Source organism: Oncorhynchus mykiss, chromosome 13 (assembly GCF_013265735.2).
Source record: "Oncorhynchus mykiss isolate Arlee chromosome 13, USDA_OmykA_1.1, whole genome shotgun sequence".
NCBI classification, from domain to species: domain Eukaryota; kingdom Metazoa; phylum Chordata; class Actinopteri; order Salmoniformes; family Salmonidae; genus Oncorhynchus; species Oncorhynchus mykiss.
This window is the reverse complement of record NC_048577.1, coordinates 23,970,975-23,992,531: the sequence shown is the minus strand read 5'-3', so window position 1 is coordinate 23,992,531 and position 21,557 is coordinate 23,970,975. Positions and strand designations below refer to the sequence as shown.

Sequence of the window (21,557 nt, the reverse complement as noted above, 5' to 3'; positions counted from 1 at the left end):
TTCATCAAACGGTGATAATCTAACAGGACGACGTGATGCTAGTAGGACAATGCCATTTGTCAATAACGACAATACAGAGCGCTGTCCCCACACTGTTGTCAAAGTTTCCACATCTGAACAGCACTGCCATAGGAGCAGTTGGTTGCTGTCGTGATGGGACATCAGAACAGGTGTTTGGGACGGCTCAGCAAAATGAACTGCCATGATTCCTTGAACATGGCCTGGAGATGAGTTATTCCTTGTTGGATGCAAATGTAGTAAATTCAGGCCTGTTTGCATGGGGGGGGGGGGGGGGGGGGGGGGGTTGGTGGCGGCATACTGGCACTGCCCAGCGGGAGACAGCCAGGCAAACACACGTCATGTCGGCTACTTCTCCTGGGCGCCATGTTTGCCCAAACCTGTTTGTCCAGCTGGTCGACTGTGGTGTGGAACAGCACAAGAGCAGGGATTTCTGTTAATTAAAATCGTGATTTGTCCTCTTTTTGTGTCTTGGATCAACAACATTATATATTACTGTCAACATGCAAAGAAAAATGCTCAGCATGCCAGGATACATGTTTGCTAATCTGAATTTGTTTTGATTGAACCTCTGTGAAGTTTATTCATTGAGCTGGTGGCCACTGGAGGGATTGTGGTCGTGGAAATGCAAAGACGCTTGTGATTTCTAAGTATAGGAATATTACAATTTTCACCACATAGTTTTACATATATACACATTTGTAGTTTTGCCCCCCCCCCCCCCCACCACCACCACCACCACCACCACCACCACTACCACCACCACCACACACACACACACACTTGTTTTACTATCCTTGTGGGGACTAAACAATTGATTCCCATTCAAAATCCTATTTTCTTTTTTTTACCTAACCTATTTACCTAACCCTAACCTTAACTCCAATCCCTTAACCCCTAAACCTATTTTTTTTAGGTCCCCACTTGTCTGAATTTTCCTTGTTTTACTATCCTTGTGAGGACTTCCGGTCCAAACAAGGATAGTGAAACCAAAAACACACACGTTTGACAGCCCTTCAAATTAAATCACAGAGCCCAAAATAAACATGAACATAATTTTGGGTGTTAACATCGAATACATTTGAGGATGCATGATGGAGTTGGCATCTTAATGTGGATTATAATTACAAATCTCTTGGGTAAAAACACCACATTTCCACTCCCCAAAACAAATAAACGCAAAACCTGAAAGTTATTATGCATTTTGTGACGAAGGATCACTACAAATATGTAACTTTATGTAACACAAATTATAGGAACCGATAGCCTATTGCAATTGTCCTTCTTAGGCCCATTTCATTCCCATTTTAGGCCGCAACTTCTATTTAAAAAGACAAACTTGTTAATGAATAACCTATATCAATGCAGTAGGCCTATTTTAAAATGCGATAATCTAAAGACAAGATTTTTGCTGTTTTATTTTGTTTCCACCGAATGTTCAGTCAAAAATAATAGACCCGTCTGTCTTCGATTTGACATGAATAGAGACGGGTTGAACAGGAGGTCAAAAAATGTGTGTTCATCATAAAATGTGTTGCGCTATTTAGTCTCATCAACATTCATATTAAAAATGACAACTTCTCTCAAAGGGATAATGAAAATAAATCATAATTAGGGCCCTGTGTTTTTGCGTAATCATATGACATAGCAAGATGTTTTCCTGTGTTTTAAGCGTTATGCAGAAACAAGAAACACACCCAAAATGAAAGCAATTGTCTAAGGATGGTGCTGAAATATCTGACATGAAAAGAGGATAGTTTGATGAAAGTTTTTTAAATACATGTTCAAATCCAGGCATGTCACACGATTGCGCAAAAAACAGAGCCCTGCTCAGTAAAGTGGCACATGGATAAAGAAATTAAACCATCTTTAGGCCAAGTCCATTATTAGCCTTTGAATTAAAAATTTAAAATTCAATTTGTTTACAATATACTACTTTTAAAATATGTTCATTCTTTGGTTATACAGTTCTGAGGCCCGTCTAAGTATTTAAATTAATGTAATCTAAACCTGCCAAAAAAAGCACTACTAGGCACCATTACAATTCAGATAAGAACACTCTTTATATTGGAAAAACCAACCATGTTTTTAACGAATCTTTATTATAAAGACACGAATGTACATTTTTTATTTCATTGGAATACTGACATTGCGTGTCTAATTCACATTTTCTTCGTAAAGAACAATAGCAAAATAGTTTACCTTATAAACAAGTGCTGCAAATAAACTTCCAAAATACAACACTACAGTCCGGACAATGAACAATATTCAAGTTGGAATTAACATAAATTTGAATATCAGCAAACTGAAAACAATAGCAGCATCTTAATTTCTCAATGTAAATGGTCTCTAATGGGTAGGCCTATATCAAATACATGAGCATAAAATATCATATTTTTCCATAAAACACATTTTGTGACAAAAGGTTTGCCCTCAATTGGTCGTTCTTGGGAATATTTATGGAAAATCCATAACACAGAGCTCTTGCTCCATCCTGAAAAAAACAATTCTAATTCAAAGGGATAAACTACATACTTTGAACTTGTTGGAGGGCAATTTTCAGAGTTCACGTGTAGAAAAATATTCCTTGATGTTCCAAAGTACGGGTGAGGGGGTCCAATTCAAGCGTGTTCTAAAGTTGATTCATGAAATGGTCAAAGAAGATGCCACCCTTACAGGCTTTTTCATCTGTGAGTTACTTGATTTTTCCAAACATTAACTTAAAAAAGGCTTGATAATTGTCTCTACTATTAGTTAACTTCTTAATGCTTTGAAGAAAAAAGCTCTTCAACAAAAAAAAACGAAACAAAAATACTTATTTGAAAGGAGTAAAAAAAAAAGTCACAAGACTTGGAAACGCCAGGAGGAAGCCTGGTCTTTGTAGTCCAAGCAGTCGGTGGTGTTGAAGTTGAGTTTCCATGAAGAGGCTGCGGCCGCGGCCGTTTGTTCTTTGTAATCCAGACAGTCTGAGGAGTTGAAGGCCAGGCCGGCCCCGCTGTAGGCCTGGTGGTGGTGGGGGTGGTGATGGTGGTGGTGCCCTGAGGTCTGCCCTATGTGGTGGTGTGGATGGCCAGACATAGAGGAGCCCGTCATGGGGCTGAGCTGGTGCGGATGGTGGGGGTGGTGGTGAGAGTGCATAGGGGCCAGGTACGAGCTGCATTCCACCCCTCCGAAGTAGGAGCCCGTTGACGCTGGGGCGGGGTAGCCCTGCCCATAGGCCGCTGCTGTCTGGCTGTAGGACACCGGGTAGGAGGACGTGCCTCCAGTACCTGACACAGACCTCTGCATGCAGGAGGCACTGGTGGGGGGAGTGGGGTCGGGGACAGGGGGTGGTGCGGGGGCCGGGGAGATGGGCGCAGGGCTCCAGATGGAGGACACTGGGGCGGTGACGGAGGTAGAAGTGCTGCTCAGGCCTTGGCCTCCATGGCCGGAGGGATGAGAGCCACCGGACGAGGCAGAGGAAGAGGAAGAGGAGCCGGTGCTGGTCACTACCGGAGGGGTGAACTGACCACTGCTCTCTGAGCCTGTGCTCTCCCTGGTTGGAGAGGACTTCTTCTTGGCCGGCCGGACTTTAGCATTGTTTCCACTCTGGGCCTGCTGACGGCACTTGGCTCTCCTGTTCTTGAACCATACCTGCACAACAAGAGGCAAGGGGTCGACTTTAAAATGCTGTATGTCATCCACCCAAACAAATTTGCAAAACATTGATTGATTGCAACAAACTGAAAATCTATTTCCATTTGAGAATATTGAATGCTTTGTCATTTGTACAATTTGTACAATCGCAAAGGCATAACTAATATCAACTTTATCAACCAATCGTTAATATCTTCTTGTAGGTCAACAAAGCACCCTTATTCTTTATTCACTGATTCTCCTCTCCCATTTTAGGCATCACAAACACTTGGAAATGACACGAAACCGTTGTGCAGTTAGTGTTCGATTTGCAGGCTACCTCTGCACAGGCTTGGCTGCCTACCCTGCATACTGTGCACATTTCTCAGCTAAATCTGTGAAACTCGAGAGGAAGCTGCCATAATTGCAGTAAGCCTGTGAGAGGGGTACAAAAGCTGGTTACATAAAGGCGTGTCACGCCCATTTCAAAAGGGGGCTCATAACTTCTAAAGGTGGCCCTTATGTGAGAGCTGAACATAAATGATATTTGAAAACATGGAATTGTATGTATTTGTTGAACTATCAGAACCAGTTATGATAACAGATTATGCATATTGTTTATTCCTGTAGTATGCAATTGCAGCTAAAAGCTGAATTGCAGTGTAGGATACATAACACTTAGCCCAAATAAATACTTAACTGTGTTGAAACTCATTCAAATCCAAAATAAAAGGTAACGTTTTGATTGAAATGTGCAGTAATAGGCCCTGTCCAGGTCGTTGCAGTTTTGCACTGCAAGTTCGGCAAGTTCCCACAAATGGCAAACAAGTTCACACAAACAATAGTAGGCTACAGTACAGCAGTAACTATATAATTGCAATTCTGCACAAACCTGGACTCTAGACTCAGGCAAATTGATTTTCAGTGCGACTTCTTCCCGCATGAAAATGTCTGGGTAGCGCGTCTTGCCGAAAAGGGACTCCAGAATGTCCAGCTGAGTGCGAGTAAAAGTTGTCCTCTCTCTCCGCTGTTTCCTCGGATGCGCTGAAATGGAATAGAAACCTGTCAATGGAAACTCTTCGAAGCCATTTCGATCTGATAATAAAACGAAATGAAAAAACATTGTTCATCAAAACAAACGAGGTTCAATATAAGTATTCAAAGCTTCCATCTCAAAATGGTCATATATTTCCGAAGTAGCTAGCTTCAAAATCAAAGTCAAGTGTTTCTTCAAAACGAAATTAACCTACGAATGATATATATATATATATTTAACCGTTTTAAATCACAGAATCTTCTGCACTACAATAGACCTTCACCGTAATCACACTAGGTCTAAAGTTACTTAGTCACGTAACATGTGGAAACGGAAAATAGTCTTGTTATTAAATCATACCATCCTATAGACTGACAATAACTTAATTATGCTTTTCCGTGCATATTGGGAGTGTCATTCTCCAGATGCACATGGAATGTATTGCGGGGAGAGCAGTGTGTGCCAACTGGTCCTATATTTGTTCATGATGAGCAACAGATAACTGTCCAATATATCTTCACAGGTGATTCGGATTTGGCACAGTTAGTGTGAAGTGTTAGGGGGGCGTTTTACCTGGATACCCCACTGATGGGTGCAGTAGGTCCATGGCCGTACCGCTGAGCCCCATTCCGTTCATGCCGTACGGGGCCTGTTTGAGGTATGACATCATGCTAGAAACGGACACGGGGAAACCAAAGTCCGTGCGGAAATGTTCGTTTCCCCCGACGTTGCAGTCCCTTGATGAAATCCTGCAATGGAAAACTCATTGTGAGTAGAATGTGAAAATATATATTTATGTTGGTTACTTATTTATATTTAGTAGCCTACAAAGAGCAATTCAGCAAACTACATTTGATTATAATAATTGAAATGGCCTTATATTTAAATTATGGTTAATTCAATTGGAAATAGACTGAAACAATATCAAAGCCAATTTATATTTCCAATTTCAAAACGTTGCTATATTCGAGTTGCCTATAGGACTTTTTGATTGAGACTTCCAACTTTTACGCGAGTCGTATCAAAAAAAGTGAATCAAAAAGCCGATTCCCTCTCCAAAAATCCAAAGATTAGCCGTTTACAAAGGTTTCCAACAAAGTATGACATGACGCGTTAACGTGGCTAAACGATATCCAATTATAAACTCAGGTTGCAGTCATCCATCACTACAGTAAAGAAATAATTACGGATGAAATCTGTCGCCAGTCGTGTATTAATTCCTTTTGACGCATGACTTCTTATGGGCAACCTCTTGTCCTTGTTTTGATCAATGCATCCACCGTTAAAAACAGTACATTCCCCATTACGCACATTTTCGGTGCATGGAGAGGCCTGCAAGATAAGATTAATGACTTTGATCAATAAAATAAAGCATGCATTTGGATCCAGATAATTGGGCACACAAATATGTAAAGTGTCATAACAGCCTGCATAAAATACAAGTACACGCACAAGCTTCACATAAACAGCCGTATAATCCATTTCACTGTTAATGTAGGCCATGTTATGGCAAAATCAGCCCAATTTATTAGACTATTTCATACGTAGTTTGTCTAGGCCTATAGGCTATAACAGGCCCTGCGTAAAATAACAAATGGACCAAAGTTTAATGTTGAAACGAAAATGGAGTCGGCTGTTTGTCAAAATATTGCATGACATTATATTTTACAAATACATATTCTAGGCCTATATAATATCCAGATCTTCTGGAGTGTGTTCCACAGGATTGCCTTTAATGGAACATTCTCTTTCAGCAGACAAATTTCTTGTTTTTAATATTAGATTATTTTATATATATATATATATATATATATACATACAAAAATAACACTAATTCTGCATTTTAATAGTTGTTTTCATTGTTATAACATGGTTATATCCTGATAATAAGAATATCTGTCCGATTGAAATATGCTCCAAGCGTATCAAGTTAGAAAAATATTCAAATACAAATTTGAAATCAAACCAACGGGCCTGATGGCATATATGATATCATATGTAGATGCATTTCAGTAATTGGACGGGGGTGCCTTAATGTAAAGGTTGAAATAAATCGTTTATTATTTTTTTTTTTTACTTCATTGACTGGCTACAATGTCTTTGGTCCCTAAATAGACCTACTTGGGTCCATGCTGTGGGCACGGACCAGCTGATGGATTTGTATTGAGGCGTAAATACTTCACTCTATTTCCATAACCGCAGGAAGGAGTTTAAGCAAATGTAAATGGCGAAAAACTCTGTGCAAATGAACTCTATTGCGATTCAGATGAGAGCTCCAGGGAAACCATTATGAGAAAAGGTCTTACGAACAAAATAAATTAACAACATCTCAAAGATATACATTACATTTGTCTTGTCAGGCCTCAGAGTTTTTCCATTCAGATAATAAGTGCACAACCAAACCAGAAGTAGCATTTAGAATATTAATTGACCATAAAAACTACATTTCCAGTGGGGAGTTTACTGTCAGGTAATTATTAATAGCTTCCCCTGACGAGCGTGATTGTTTACAAGGACCATTTACAATGACCATTATCAATGAGCGCACAACGGCAGCCAACGCAAATTGCACCCAAATGCAAACTTCGTAGTCTTATCAAATACAAATATATCGTTTTCGAAGAATGCGAATAGCTTACAGTAGGCTCAATTGTATAAATAATTTCATCAAAAGGACGAATAACACAGAAGGAAGTAGCCTAAACGGACTACATAGGCCTATAGAAGACAACGAAAACTTTGCATTTACCACTCACCTTGCGTTTGGGATCCTGTTTCCTTATTTGCTTTATTTGTAGTCAAATCAAGAAGATCCGGTACATCAAAAATATCCACATGGAGAAAATGTTCTTGAAAGCGAGACAACCGTAAGAAGGTTGTAGGAGAGGAGGAGAAATACGCAAACTGCAAATAAGGAGTTTACGTCAACCAACGCTGTTTTTCCGATCCGAACCCCAGCGGTGCGTCAGAGGTAAATTTCACAATTGGAAAAAATATTATAAAAATCAAATCAATCGCATTGTCTTGTGCGTCTTGCACAGTGGTAAGGTGATTGCCAATGTTGACGGATGGAGATTGATCACCTTCTGCCTACCCTGCCCTTCTATGAACGAAAGACACATGCAGAACCGCCCACTTCGTCCAATCCAAGCGCCCGTGGGCCTTACAGGCATCAGCGGTAACCAGTCAATTGCGAGGGTTGTTAAGAAAACCCCTCCCCTTCAAATTGTTAAATAAATCTATACCACGTGAGAGCCCACAATTGGAAAAAGTTATACTGAATAAAAAACGACATTACATTGAATGCTCTACTTAGATGTAGGCCCACGTCGTTCTTAATTTAATTTGCATCTAGTATATTTTGCGTTTGCATAAAAGCAAAGTGTAGGCAAACCTATGAACCTAAAAAAACAAACCTATGAATTAACAATTTTCCCATCAAAAGGGATGATGTAAAGTGAGTTGGGAACAAGGCCTACATGAAAAAATGCGAACATAGTAACTAAATTAGATTACCTAAAACAAAATGTAATATCTTAAAACGTATTATAGCTTTATTGTAGCCTATGTGATTGATTAAAATAACAAGAAAACCAGCCTGCCCTCGGTAGTAATGCATTTTGGACCCTGTGTGTGCGTCTTTCTCGTTTTGGCTGTAATTGTTTGTGAACAACACCATCGTTTATACAAATTGGAGCATTTTTTTCCATAGCAGCGGAATACTTTCCAAAAGTGGTAAAGAGGCTCTGATTTAACCGTGTAATATATTTTCATGAATATTAATGAATGAGATAATCCTCACTTGGATTTCCATTTCAGAATAATAGTGCAGTTCATCCAAACGAGGGTCTCCTCTCAAATAAAGTTTTATATGAATTAAACTGGAGGTGGAATCGACTATTCTATATGCTATAACCTAAAATAAAAACATTTAAAAAAAAATTTTTCAATATATAAATGTGCATAAAGAATGGAAAATACAAGTTATATTTATATTCGGGATTAATTGTTGAGACCGTCCATGAGGCGTCTGTCTCCACTGCAACAGCCTTGGCTGGTGCTTTGTCGAGCTCCTATTAAAATTAACTCTAATTGTAGCCGGAGCTGCAATATAATAAATCACGAGCAAATAATCAAAAGACTGTCATGAACATAAGTGAACTAAATGTGATATCAAACGAAGGCATTTTTAACATCCTCTTTTGATCTTTAGAATGGCGTAATCGAACCAAGGATGTAACAGCGCTTAAATACAAACTGTTTATGGTTGGAGGACAATCAAAGAGCGTTTCGAATGACAACAGGTTTGCACTTTACACTTTACATTTATTCACACAAAATCACAGGTGGCATTTTATGTGGTAGGCTTTGGCTATGAACGAAATAAGGCTAATATTATTAATTCAAGGTAAATTCCAATAGGCAAGTCAATTACGTTTTTGTCAGGGCCACACAGGCCCAATGCATATTACAATGGCCAGAGAAAAATACAAAAGCGATATTTCTCGGCTAAATCTCACACGTTTGCTCCAACTATTGTATGACTCAAGCGCCCAACATATAGGCCTAGACCTGTCAAAGCCAATGTGATCGATCGCACACAAGTATCAAGATATCAAATAGCAAAATGCCATTGTTAAAAGAGTATTGGACCTAATCCCAAATTGCAGTAAAATGTTCTTAATGCTAAGCCCGTAAAACCAGGGATCAGGGCCACTCAAGGGGTGGGGGGTGTAGGTTTGTCTCTTTAGCTGGCAGGATTGGAGAAGGTCGTGTATGTTTTCGGTGCTTATTAAAACGATGATGCATAAAATCCCCCCAAGTTGTCAGAAAGCATGAGCACACGGAGTCGGTATTCTCTCCCCCTACTTTTGTAAAAAAAAAATTAAAAAAAACTGTGGCTGTGGACGGAGCTTTGCAAAATTCACCCATGATCAACACCTGCATGCGCGGTAATAGCGACAGACTTCAAAGCTTGCACATCTGCAATACCCAGGGAGGTTATCCGTTCTCCCAGACAGATATCTATGGCATGTGTGCTACAGCTATAGCACTCCGCAAAAAGACCAGGACTTCAATTTGAACGGAAAAAAACTTTATCTATGGGTTTATAGTCGGTGTCAAGGATTGAGTGGCTTTTTTTCTTTTTTGGACACACGCGTAAAAGGGAAGCATTACGCAATGGTGGAAATACACAGAGGTAAGGTGCGCACCTTAATGCGGAACTCTGGATGGAGACAGTAATCAAATGATCATGGTTTGTCATGCACATTATGTGGAATTTTAGTTTTGAGGCTCGATATTGTATTTTAAAGATTTCTATAACAGCAGGTTTAACGGCAAATGTCAAAATAATGGTGAGAATTGTTTTCAATAAATAACATATGCCATTCATAACGAAATAGCCTATAGGCAAGTTATAAATAGGCTATATTTTTTCTAAACTATTTCAAACATTCTTTCACCGAGGTGTAGCCTATAGGCTACGACTGTAAAAACGTTCAATTGAGAGATTTCCACTACATTAGTCAATGTACTACATTGTACTACAATGAAAACTCCCATGCAGATTAAATTACTATATTGTTGACGTACATGGAGCCGTGCCATTTCTTTTGACGGAGCTGAAACTGAATGAGATCCGACCACAGAAGTCAAAACGTTTTTTTCGAATAATAATATTCACATGATAATACGTATGAGTAAGACTGGTGCTGTTGCATTCCGTTCCATCCACACATTATTATAGATGAAATTGTGTTGTGAAATAGTAACCCATGTGAATAATCTTCTGATTAAAACAAGAACATTCTGATCATGAAATTCAAATCTCGGCTCTATTTCAGGAATTAGTGGAAATAAATCCAGGCTATGTAAATACTTAAACCATTTGATGCAAAAAAAATCATAGGAAAATGAATCATTGCTGGAATCCTAATCATGCATAAAACAATCCCATATCAGTTCAGCTTCAAATGCATATCAATATCAAACTAAATTGTATTATTTTTGAAATATAAAAACGATGAATGCATTGTTATTAAGATGTTAGGCATTTTGTTTTAGAGTAGCCTAGTCTGATCCTCTAAATTGTAGGCCTATACCATAAGTGAAAGTAGATCATTAAATCGCACACTTATTACTATCGCAAATAACATGCGGAATTATGAAACCACGTGAAATAAACAAAACAAAATCTTGTTTACAGTAAAGTCAATTGCTATGTCATATTTACAGCAAGGACTATAACATCATTATTAAAGGGAGTCGGGAGACTTTAAAACGTATTTGTGATGCATTTCTGTTTAAGTTTTAATCTCTCTGCTCATCAACTGACTCGTTTGACTAATAGATAATTGTTGCATCCTTTCCATTAACCATCTTCCATGATTTATTATCAATCATAAGAAACAGGCCTATTAGGCTATGCAATAGCTCCACAAGTGCTTAGAGATCACATGACCAATAGGGTGAGGGAGTGTGATGTGTTGTGATACTCTGCTGCTTGATACTGTGCTGTAATGATGTAAACACGTGGAAAACGGCATGTACTGTACTGGTTCACATAGAGCTAGTTTCCCAGTCTGAAATATCACCTGGTGTCCTCCTCACAATGGAGACACGAGCATCATGTAGTCCTAGGCACGCCAGCCTTCAACAGGGCACTGGGAGGTCAGATGGGTTGACAGGTAGCTAGCCTACTCACTGTCCCTGCAAAAAAAAACTGCTAGCCTACAATCAAAGGTAACAGTAGCCTATCATATGCATTCCACATTTGTCCCCAAGGCAGTTGAAGTACAGTTTTCCCATACAGTAGGTGGTTGATAAAAACAAAAACAAATGGTTCTCATGTAATGTGATCTGCATAACACAGTCAGAAGGATATGCATTTTGAGGACCATGCACTTATCACGCAAGGCTTGTCTACTGCCCTGGCACTCAGTTTCTCTTTGTCCCACACTGGCACTTAATGGGGGAGTCAAGGGTATAGTCACTTAGCCAGGGTGCCCAGCACTTTCTGCATTCAACAACATTGTATCATTACCTAGCCTAGAGAATGACCAAAACTCAACAGACTGGCAGTCTGCAGGCTAGCAGTTAGTAGGCCCTCGTACACCTAATATTATTTAAAAGACGGACAAATGTGATATTTTTGAGTGAAAGAAACAATACCGTCTATTTTTTTCTGCACGCAAATGGATAAATGGGCATGACGTCCCTGATATGACATACATAACTTACATTTAAATGAAAGTCTTGAAGACACCATTACTACAGTTGGTGTTGGTGAAACAGTAGTGCTTCAATAAAGAATTGAGAGTGCAACATGTCATACCTATTTTTAACACCTCTTAAAATGGACTTCATATATTGAACATTGTGCAATTTATCATCTTAAAAAATGCACGTTCACTTCATTTTCATAGGCCCTATTTGTAGTATTGGCATGACGTCAATTTCCAAATACTAGTGCAAATACTAGGCTACACTGCAACTTACAGCTCACATGAATAAACAGGACTAGAAAGAAAGTCATGATTCATGACGTGCCATGAACAGAGCAGTGAAAAATATTCATACATGGACAATGAGAGAGACAGAAAAGGAAGAGAGAGAGAGAGAGAGGGGGGGGGAGCAGAGAGGGAGAGAGAGCAAAGAGATATGGCTGAGATACAGAGAGTGAGCAGAGCTAGAGAGAGGTAGAGAGCAGAGAGAGAGAGAGAGAGAGAGAGGGAGAGAGCAGAGGGGAGCATGTAGCTGTCTGTCACAGGGCCGGGCCTTCCCGCCCCTCTCATTAGGAAGGTAAACAATGAGGAGGAATGATGAGAGACACGGCAGAACAAATGAGGAGCAGGAGGGAGAAATCAGACACCGGCTTAAAGATCCCACAGCCCACAGTCACCCAACCAACCCAAACACCATACATACACCCCCATCGCAATCCCCCCAAAAACAGAGTGAGTGAGGGGGTGAGGGGGGGGGGGGGGGGGGGGGGGGGACCCTGAGCAAAGAGTAAGGCAACTTTCAATCCTTTTAGGATTAGGCTCCCCCCACCCTGTATCCCTCACTCTGTTCCTCCTCTCTTTCACTCTACTGCCCCCGGGCAATCACGTTAAAACTTGCATGGCCAGTGCTCATTCAGATATCCCTAACAATGCGCACCAGTGGTAACCATGTGAGCGTTGGCAAGCCACACAAGAATGCACAGGTTCAGTTCCCCGTGACCCTCCCTATGCACAGAAAAAAAGAGGAGGAGAATATACTGAAGGCGACGCTGCATTTCTCAGCAGCTTGAGGGAAGAGAGACTTGGGGTGCTAGTTTACCAAACCTAAAATGACACATTTTTACGCCAATCACGATGGTTTTAGGAATCAAACTCGTAATTCAGTGCTTTTTACTTTTCGCCGGATAAGCCTAAATCATTTGGGAAACAGGATAATCACATTTATGACGCCACACTGGCAAGGAAGGAGTTAACCGTGGTAACAAATGACCTGTCGAGTTCTTACCAGCCCAATCTATTTATACTCTTTTCTGGTCATTCAAATGCCGTTCGAATGGCCTACTTTTGAGTTGAAGTGGATTTGCCTCATCGATATACAATGAGCTGCTGAAAAGGATTCACTTTTAACCACAGGGTTACTTGGTTGACAAAGAACTGGCAAGATCAGAGACTAGTGCATATTTGTGAGGGTTAAAGTGACTTTGAAAGTAGGCAAAGGAGAGACGCACTATGCAACACACGATTATTTCCAAATACTGAAAATAGCTACAAAAGTGCAATTGGAGCACAGGAGCAAATAACAACTTCCTACTTACAACATATACTAACACTGTTTTTTTTTCTTCTTTTTTTCTCTACCCAGAGTGCAGCAGGAGGGAAGGGAATTGCCATCCAGCCTTATCTCCAGTTCCAGTCAACTAGAGGCCCTGAAAGAGTGTGCACCATCATCAGAGCTGGCCATTTGATAGGATTCTGGCACTGCACCTAATCAATCTGTGGCATAGAGCCGCCAGAAGACCTGTAACAAAGCTCAAAGAGCCTCACAAATGGCCTAGTGCAGGGGATAAGCCCCTGCACAGGATTACATATTGATTTTGAATGTATAAAAATAAATATATATATATATGTAATAAAAACGTATCATACAAAACCCGAGACGGACTACAAAAGTAGGCAGTAGTCTGTGCATGAATCTCCCCTTTAAGAGCAGGAGCTTCAACTTTCAAATACGGAGACCCCGAGCGTGAACCAAAACCTCGAAAAAATGGCTAGAGAAATCAAAAGCCAGGGGGGTGAGGTGTGGTAGCAGTGCATTTGTTGCAGGGAGTCACTACAGCTCCACTTCGCCTTTTTGAGGCGAAGGGTCAATATGGCGGCTACACATATTACTCAAATGAAAACGTGCATACTTGCTACGTCTCAGCCGCTACATCCGGGGGGGCATCTCGACAGACAGATGCCCCCCCTCCCCCCCCCTGTGTAAACACTATTGTCTTGTTGAGCCCACAGTATGAATGGTACTAGCGGTGCAATGTTTTTTGAAACGGCTGAAATGTATAGACATTTTCATAATATTTTAGACTTGTTTTAATTGAGTTTTTACCTGAAATCGCAGCGATAGCCTGTTACGTTCTGGAATTGTTGCAGTAGCTGCTGGCTGCACTGAGCCACGTAAAACTATGGAAGCCCATCCCTACCACCAAAAAACATGTCAAATGCAGATCATACAAGTATGTTTTGTCTTCTTCCTTTGTAACATTGTGTGATGATTTCAGAGGTGGCACCACTGGTCCCAGAGTGGTTAGGGGGGGGGGGGATTGTTTTCCTGGGGCTTAGAGTTTTTCCTAATCTGGTAGTAGGCTAACCTAACCAACATCCGGACCCTAGTTGTTGCATATGACGTTGTTATAAATCAGCAGTAAAAAAAAAACTTTTTTTTTTTTAATGGGTTTCATACGGGCTATGATGGGACCACATAGCTTTTCTAAACATACGGTTTAAAAAAATAAATAATAATAATCCCTGGGAAAACTCCTGCCCCTAGGGAGGATGAAAACATTAAAACCCTTCACACAGACAAAGAGAACAACAATTGGCCCAAAACGAACATGAAAACAAACAGGGCTGAGTTCGCTGTATGCAGGGTTGCAGGGTATAGACCTTTGCGTCTGTAATTGAAAAGATACTCATACATTATGACATCACCATTGGGTTGATTGATTCATTCCAGTCAATCATTTTGGATTAAAAAGGCCAAGGCAGCCAAGCCCCCTGAAGTGTGAATACAAAAACTACATTTGATCACATTTGATCACATTTGATCACATTTGATCACATTTGATCACATTTTCTCAGAACACAAATAAATAGCCTCTAAGTAAATAGCTTGAGCTATTAAAAACATGACGCTATGTTTCCCCTGGCCCAGATGGGATCAGAGCGCACAGGCTTCTCTTAGCTACCTGCAGCTGTGGTTGTTATCAGTAGGCTACAGTTGATCAGACTGAAGCACAGACTAATTGTGCACGTTGACAAATCACAAGGGAAATCGTATTACATTTCTGGGGTGGCGGTTTCGGGCTTCCATATAAAACAGCTTGTTGGGGTGAATTCACATAAAACCAAGTTTTCAGTCGCAATTTGCTTGTACCACATGTAACGATTTGCATCGTCTTGATAAAAATGAAGCCTGGTCTGTTGTGATGCTGTACGGTAGGCCTACTGTCCTTTTACATTTGAATGAGAGGGCTCGTCGTAAATTCTTGATAGGCTAACGTTACTTGATGAAGACACGCTGTCATAGCAACTGTGTTACTGTCTTGAAGCTCAAACGTAATGAGTGTAGCCTACAGACATGAAAATAAACCCTTAAATTGTCTACACACACATGCTAGTGAATTGTTGCGTTATTCAAGAGTGTAATATGGTCAGGTTGCACTATTCAATAGTGTAATATGTTTTAGAAGAAAAGTTTGTCCTTTTTTGAATAGTTTGTGCTTACTGGCTATGGCTACTGGGATGTTTACAGTCAATTTGAGCTGCGGACCAAGAGTGTCGGGTTGCCAGCCACAAGGAAAGGTAAGGCAGGGATGTTAATGTGAATTGAAAAGTAGAATTCTCTTCCGCCACCCCGCCACTCAGACACTCCTTCATATCTCGTAGTGAGAATAGTAGCCTTAGTAGTACGTTGATGACTTCAATTGGCAAACTTTCGACACCTCACTGTTGGTTTGCTGTCACCTTGCAGAGTCGGTCTCACCTTCACCTCCCTTCGACTACGCTAACGTTTGTCAGTCTGACAGCTATCCGTCAGTCCCAACAAGGGGGTCTCGCACACACACGCACACACACACACACACACACACACACACACACACACACACACACACACACACACACACACACACACACACACACACACACACACACACACACAGGGCACACACACACACACACACACACAATGTGGTTCTGACAGGAGCAGCACTGAGTAACCAAGCAAAGCTATTCAGAGGACAGATAGATCTAGAACCTCATGTCCTTGATAGGAGTGCAGAACTAAATACAGCTGTTCCCCCTTCCATCAATAATCCTCACTTAATAATCAGGAGATGAACTGATATCAGGTGTGCAGATGACTGGCGGCAGAATAATAAACAAGTACGCTGAAAGAGAAAAAAACAAGAGAGAGCGCAGAGTCCCCTAAGCCAAGTCCCCCCCCCCCCCCCCCCCAAACTAATTACAATTGATTTCTTATGGATCGGGTACCTTATCAGAAGGAATTACCATGGCGAGCCAAAGGGTTGTTGCGGGTCGTCGTCGAATGGCAAAATCAATCTGCGTGGAGTGACTGACTGTACCCGTCTCCCTATTGTAGAGAGGGCAGACATTGTCCCTGGTATAAAATGTACATAAGTCACGTTGATTCAACGTAACAGGGATATAAGACAAATTGGAAGACGTAACAGGAAGATGGTCAAAAGCCCTACGTAACTTTCTTACAAATAGATAAATATGTAGTCTAAGAGCTACACATTATCCACAAAGACTGGAGTCTAACCCAGATGCTACATTTACTACTGCATGATAACATTATTCAAAGTCAGCAATAATGATATTACAGGCACAAGCATTATTTAAAGAAACGCCCCAGAAACTACTGCGCAAATCCAGAGTACTAAACATTGACTCTCCACCTCAGTGTTGAAACTGGCTTCAGTTCAGCCTCTCCACTACAAGCTCTTTTCTCCCTGGGCAACTTGGGAAAAGTTCATCAATATGTTAATTACTTAATCTTTAAACACTTAAAGAAACCATTAATAAACATTGATTTGAACACTTGCCACCAGTGACTCGCATTAATCCACTGCAAATAGCTGATACACAAACTGCAATGGGGGGCAATTTGGGTAGGGATTACCAATAGTAATAGACGAGAGGAGAAATTGATCACACTTTCTCTTAACAGGGAAGAGAAGAAAGCTCCTTTAACCACTTTGCGTGATGCCTCTGCTTTTTGTTGTTGTTGTGGAACTGGAATCTTATTGATTTTCTCACTGCTTTTCTATTCCAAGGGGGAAAATACAGTGCCTTCAGAAAATATTCATACCCTTTGACTTATTCCACATTTTGTTGTGTTACAGCCTGAATTCAAAATTGATTAAATATATATATTTTTCTTCTACACACAATACCCTATAATGAGAAAGTGAAAACATGTTTTGGGATTTTTTGCAAATGTATTGAAAATGAAATACAGAAATATCTCATTTACATAAGAATTTACACCCCTGAGTCAATCTGTTAACTTAGATGGGGAGCGGTGGTGAACAGCAATCTTCAAGTCTTTCCAGTTTTTCAAATGGGATTCAAGTCTGGGCTTTGGCTGGGCAATTCAACAACTTTCACATTCTCGTTCTGAAGTCATTCCAGTGTTGCTTTGGATGTATGCTTGGGGTCATTGTCCTGTTGGAAAGTAACTCTTTGCCACAGTCTAAGGTCTTTTGCACTTTGAAGCAGGTTCGCATCAAAGATTTGCCTGTATTTGGCCCCATTCATTGTTCCCTCTATCCTTACCAGTCTCCCAGTCTCTGCTGCTGAAAAGCATCCCCATAGCATGATGCTGCCACCCCCATGCTTCACGATAGGGATGGTGTTAAATGGCAGATGAGCTGTGCCTTGTTTTCTCCAGACATAGCGCTTTGCATTCTGGCCAAAGAGATACATTTTTGTCTCATCAGACCACATAATCTTTTGCCTTATGATCTCAGTCTTTCACATGCTTTCTTGCAAACTCCATGATTGCTGTCATGTTCCTTTTCCTCAGGAGTGGCTTCCGTCTGGCCACTCTGCCATAATACCCAGATTGGTAAAGTCAAATCGAATCAAACTTTGTCACATGCCCCGAATACAACAAGTGTAGACCTTACTGTGAAATGCTTACTTATAAGCCCTTAACCAACAGTGCAGTTCAAGAAGAGTTAATACAATATTTACCAAATAAACAAAAAGTAAAAAATAATGAAAAGTAACACAATAACATAACAATAACGAGGCTATATACAGGGGGTACCAGTACCGAGTCAGTGTGCGGGGGTTAGTTGAGGTTATTTGTACATGTAGGTAGGGATGAAGTGACTATCCACAGATAATAAACAGTGAGTAGCAGCAGTGTACACAACAACTGGGAGGGGGTTCAATGTAAATAGTCCGGTGGCCATTTGATACATTTTTCAGCAATCTTATGGCTTGGGGGTAGAAGTTGTTAAGGAGCCTTTTGGTCCTAGACTTGGCGTTCCGGTACTGCTTGCTGTGCAGTAGCAGAGAAAACAGTCTATGACTTGGGTGACTGGAGTTTATGGGCTTTCCTCTGATACTGCCTATTATTTAGGTCTTGGAAGGCAGGAAGCTTGGCTCCAGTGATGTACTGGACCGTATGCACTACTCTTTGTAGCACATTAAAGTCAGATACCATACCAGGTGGTGATGCAACCGGTCAGGAAGCTCTCGATGGTGCAGCTGTATAACTTTTTGAGGATCTGGGGATACATGCCAAATCTTTTCAGTCTCCTGAGGGGGAAATTATTTTGTAGTGTCCTCTTCACGACTGTCTTGGTGTGTTTGGACCATGATAGTTCGTTGATGATGTGTACAACAAGGTACTCGACCCACTCCACTACACTAAAGTGCTGTAGAGACGCTTATCCTTCTGGAAGCTTTTTCCTTCTCAGCCAAGGAACTCTGTAGTTCTGTCAGAGTGGTCATTGGGTTATTGGTCCCCTCTCTGATCAAGGTCCTTATTGACCTGTTGCTCAGTTTTCTTGGATGGCCAGCTTTAGGATGAGTCTGGGAAATTCCATATTTTTTCAATCTCCCAATGGTGGTAACCACCAGGTTCTTGGAAACTTTCAACATTAGACATTTTTTTGTACCTTTCCCCAGATATATGCCTTATGAAAATATATATCTAGGAGATCTAGGGACAGTTCCTGGTAAAGTTCATGGTAAAGTTTCTGCACTGTCAACTGTGGGACCTTACAGTATATAGACAGGTGTGCTTCTCTCTAAATTATCCAAACAATTTAATTGGCCACAGGTGGATTCCAATCAAGTTGTAGTGACATCTCAAGGATGATCAGAGGAAATTAGTTGCACCTGAGCTCAATTTGGAGTGTCATAGCATGAATACTTTCTGAAGGCACTGTAGCTAATTACTCCAACTAGAGACAACACAGTATACAGTGCCTTGCAAAAGTATTCATCCCCTTTGCGTTTTCCTATTTTGTTGCATTACAACCTGCAATTCAAATTTATTTTGATTTTGATTTCATGTAATGGACATACACAAAATAATCCAAATTGGTGAAGTGAAATGAAAAAAAATACTTGTTTAAAAAAAATGGAAAAATGGAAAAGTGGTGCGAGCATATGTATTCACCCCCTTTGCTATGAAGCCCCTAAATAAAATCTGGTGCAAACAATTACCTTCAGAAGTCACCTAATTAGTTAAATAATGTCCACCTGTGTGCAAGCTAAGTATCACATGATCTGTCACATGATCTCAATATATATACACCCGTTCTGAATGGCCCCAGAAACTGCAACACCAGTAAGCAAGGGGCACCACCAAGCAAGCGGCACCATGAAGACCAAGGAGCTCTCCAAACATGTCAGGGACAACGTTGTGGAGAAGTACAGATCAGGGTTGGGCTATAAAAAAATATCAAAAACTTTGAACATCCCACGGAGCACCATTAAATCCATGATTAAAAAATGGAAAGAATATGGCACCACAACAAACCTGCCAAGAGAGGGCCGCCCACCAAAACTCACGGACAAGGCAAGGAGGGCATTAATCAGAGAGGCAACAAAAAGACCAAAGATAACCCTGAAGGAGCTGCAAAGCTCCACAGCGGAGATTGGAGGATCTGTCCATAGGACCAGATACTCCACAGAGCTAGACTTTACGGAGGAGTGGCCAGAAAAGACATTGGTTAAAGAAAAAAATAAGCAAACACGTTTGGTGTTCGCCAAAAGGCACGTGGGAGACTCCCCAAACATATGGAAGTAGGTACTTTGGTCTAATGAGACTAAAATGTAGCTTTTTGGCCATCAAGGAAAATGTCTGGTGCTAACCCAACACCTCTCATCACCCCGAGAACACCATCCCCACAGTGAAGCATGGTGGTGGCAGCATCATGCGGTGGGGATGTTTTTCATCGGCAGGGACTGGGAAACTGGTCAGAATTGAAGGAATGATGGGTGGCAGTAAATACAGGGAAATTATTGATGGAAACCTGTTTCAGTTTTCCAGAGATTTGAGACTGGGACAGAGGTTCACCTTCCAGCAGGACAATGACCCTAAGCAAGTTTTCAGTTTTTTAAATCTTATTTCTTGTTTGTTTCACAATAAAAAAATATTTTGCATCTTCAAAGTGGTAGTGGTGTAAGTGGTGTAAATCAAATGATACAAACCTCCAAAAAAATACATTTTATTTCAGGTTGTAAGGCTACAACATAGGACAAATGCCAAGGGGGTGAATACTTTGAATACAAGCCACTGTACATGGGCAACAATCATAGTTGATGATTACCATATACAGTTTCTTCAGAAAGTATTCATACCCCTTGCAAATGTATTGAAAATGAAATACAGAAATATCACAACCAAGTCCATACTTTGCAGAAGCACCTTTGAGAGCTTTTCACACCTGGATTGTGCAACATTTGCCCATTATTCTTTAAAAAAATCTAATCGGTTTTTTGAAAAATGCTAGAAAAACCTTTTTGGAGGTCTTAAATTAAAACTGTGACTCGGCCACTCGGTAACACGTTCACTGTCTTGCTAAGCAACTCCAGTGTAGATTTGGCCTTGTGTTTTAGGTTATTGTCCCTCTGAAAGGTGAATTCATCTCCCAGTGTCTGGTGGAAAGGAGACTGAACCAGGTTTTTCTCTAGGATCTTGCCTGTGCTTAGCTCCATTCCGTTTATTTTATATCCTGAAAAACTCACCAGTTCTTAACGATGACAAGCATACCCATAACATGATGCAACCACCTCAATGCTTGAAGATACCGAGAGTGGTACTCAGTAATGTGTTGTGTTGGATTTGCCCCAAACATAACACTTTTGTATTCAGGACCAAAAGTTACATTTCTTTTCTTTAGTGCCTTGTTACAAACAGGATGCATGTTTTTGAATATTTGTATTGTGTACAGGCTTCTTTCTTTTCACTCTGTCAATTAGGTTAGTATTGTGGAGTAACTACAAGGTTGTTGATCCATCCTCAGTTTTCTCCTATCACAGCCATTAATAAACTCTGTAACTGTTTTAAAGTCACCTTTGGCCTCATGGTGAAATCCCTGAGCAGTTTCCTTCCTCTC

The 21,557-nt window shown here is 40.6% G+C and overlaps 1 protein-coding gene and 1 long non-coding RNA gene across 4 annotated transcripts; one reads left to right on the top strand and one right to left on the bottom strand.

Annotated features, from left to right (window-relative positions):
• Positions 1 to 2,099: 2,099 nt before the first annotated feature.
• On the bottom strand, positions 2,100 to 7,773 carry LOC110486008 (homeobox protein OTX1 B-like). Of its 3 annotated transcripts, none has more exons than XM_021557292.2 (4): positions 7,426 to 7,773; positions 5,243 to 5,418; positions 4,526 to 4,728; positions 2,100 to 3,651 (listed from the first exon to the last, which is right to left on the bottom strand). In XM_021557292.2, exons 2-4 carry the CDS (start codon positions 5,337 to 5,339, stop codon positions 2,860 to 2,862), a joined length of 1,092 nt encoding a protein of 363 aa, XP_021412967.1. In that variant the 5' UTR covers positions 5,340 to 5,418; positions 7,426 to 7,773; the 3' UTR covers positions 2,100 to 2,859. The 3 variants fall into 3 exon arrangements, with proteins under 3 accessions (XP_021412967.1, XP_021412968.1, XP_036796559.1); XM_021557293.2 differs by having other exon boundaries at positions 4,526 to 4,677; positions 7,426 to 7,771; XM_036940664.1 differs by lacking the exon at positions 7,426 to 7,773 and having other exon boundaries at positions 5,243 to 6,463.
• A 1,556-nt stretch (positions 7,774 to 9,329) lies between these two features.
• Positions 9,330 to 15,561, top strand: LOC118938244. Its single transcript, XR_005035505.1, has 2 exons — positions 9,330 to 9,869; positions 13,538 to 15,561. It is a non-coding gene; the product is annotated as an uncharacterized LOC118938244 (long non-coding RNA).
• Positions 15,562 to 21,557: the final 5,996 nt, after the last annotated feature.

Coding starts and splice junctions, on each gene's coding strand:
- LOC110486008 (XM_021557292.2), bottom strand. CDS start 5,339: ATGATGTCATACCTCAAACAGGCCCCGTACGGCATGAACGGAATGGGG. Junction 4,729..5,242: donor CCCATCAGTGGGGTATCCAG/GTAAAACGCCCC, acceptor TTTTATTATCAG/ATCGAAATGGCTTCGAAGAG. Junction 3,652..4,525: donor TGCCTGAGTCTAGAGTCCAG/GTTTGTGCAGAA, acceptor CTTGTTGTGCAG/GTATGGTTCAAGAACAGGAG.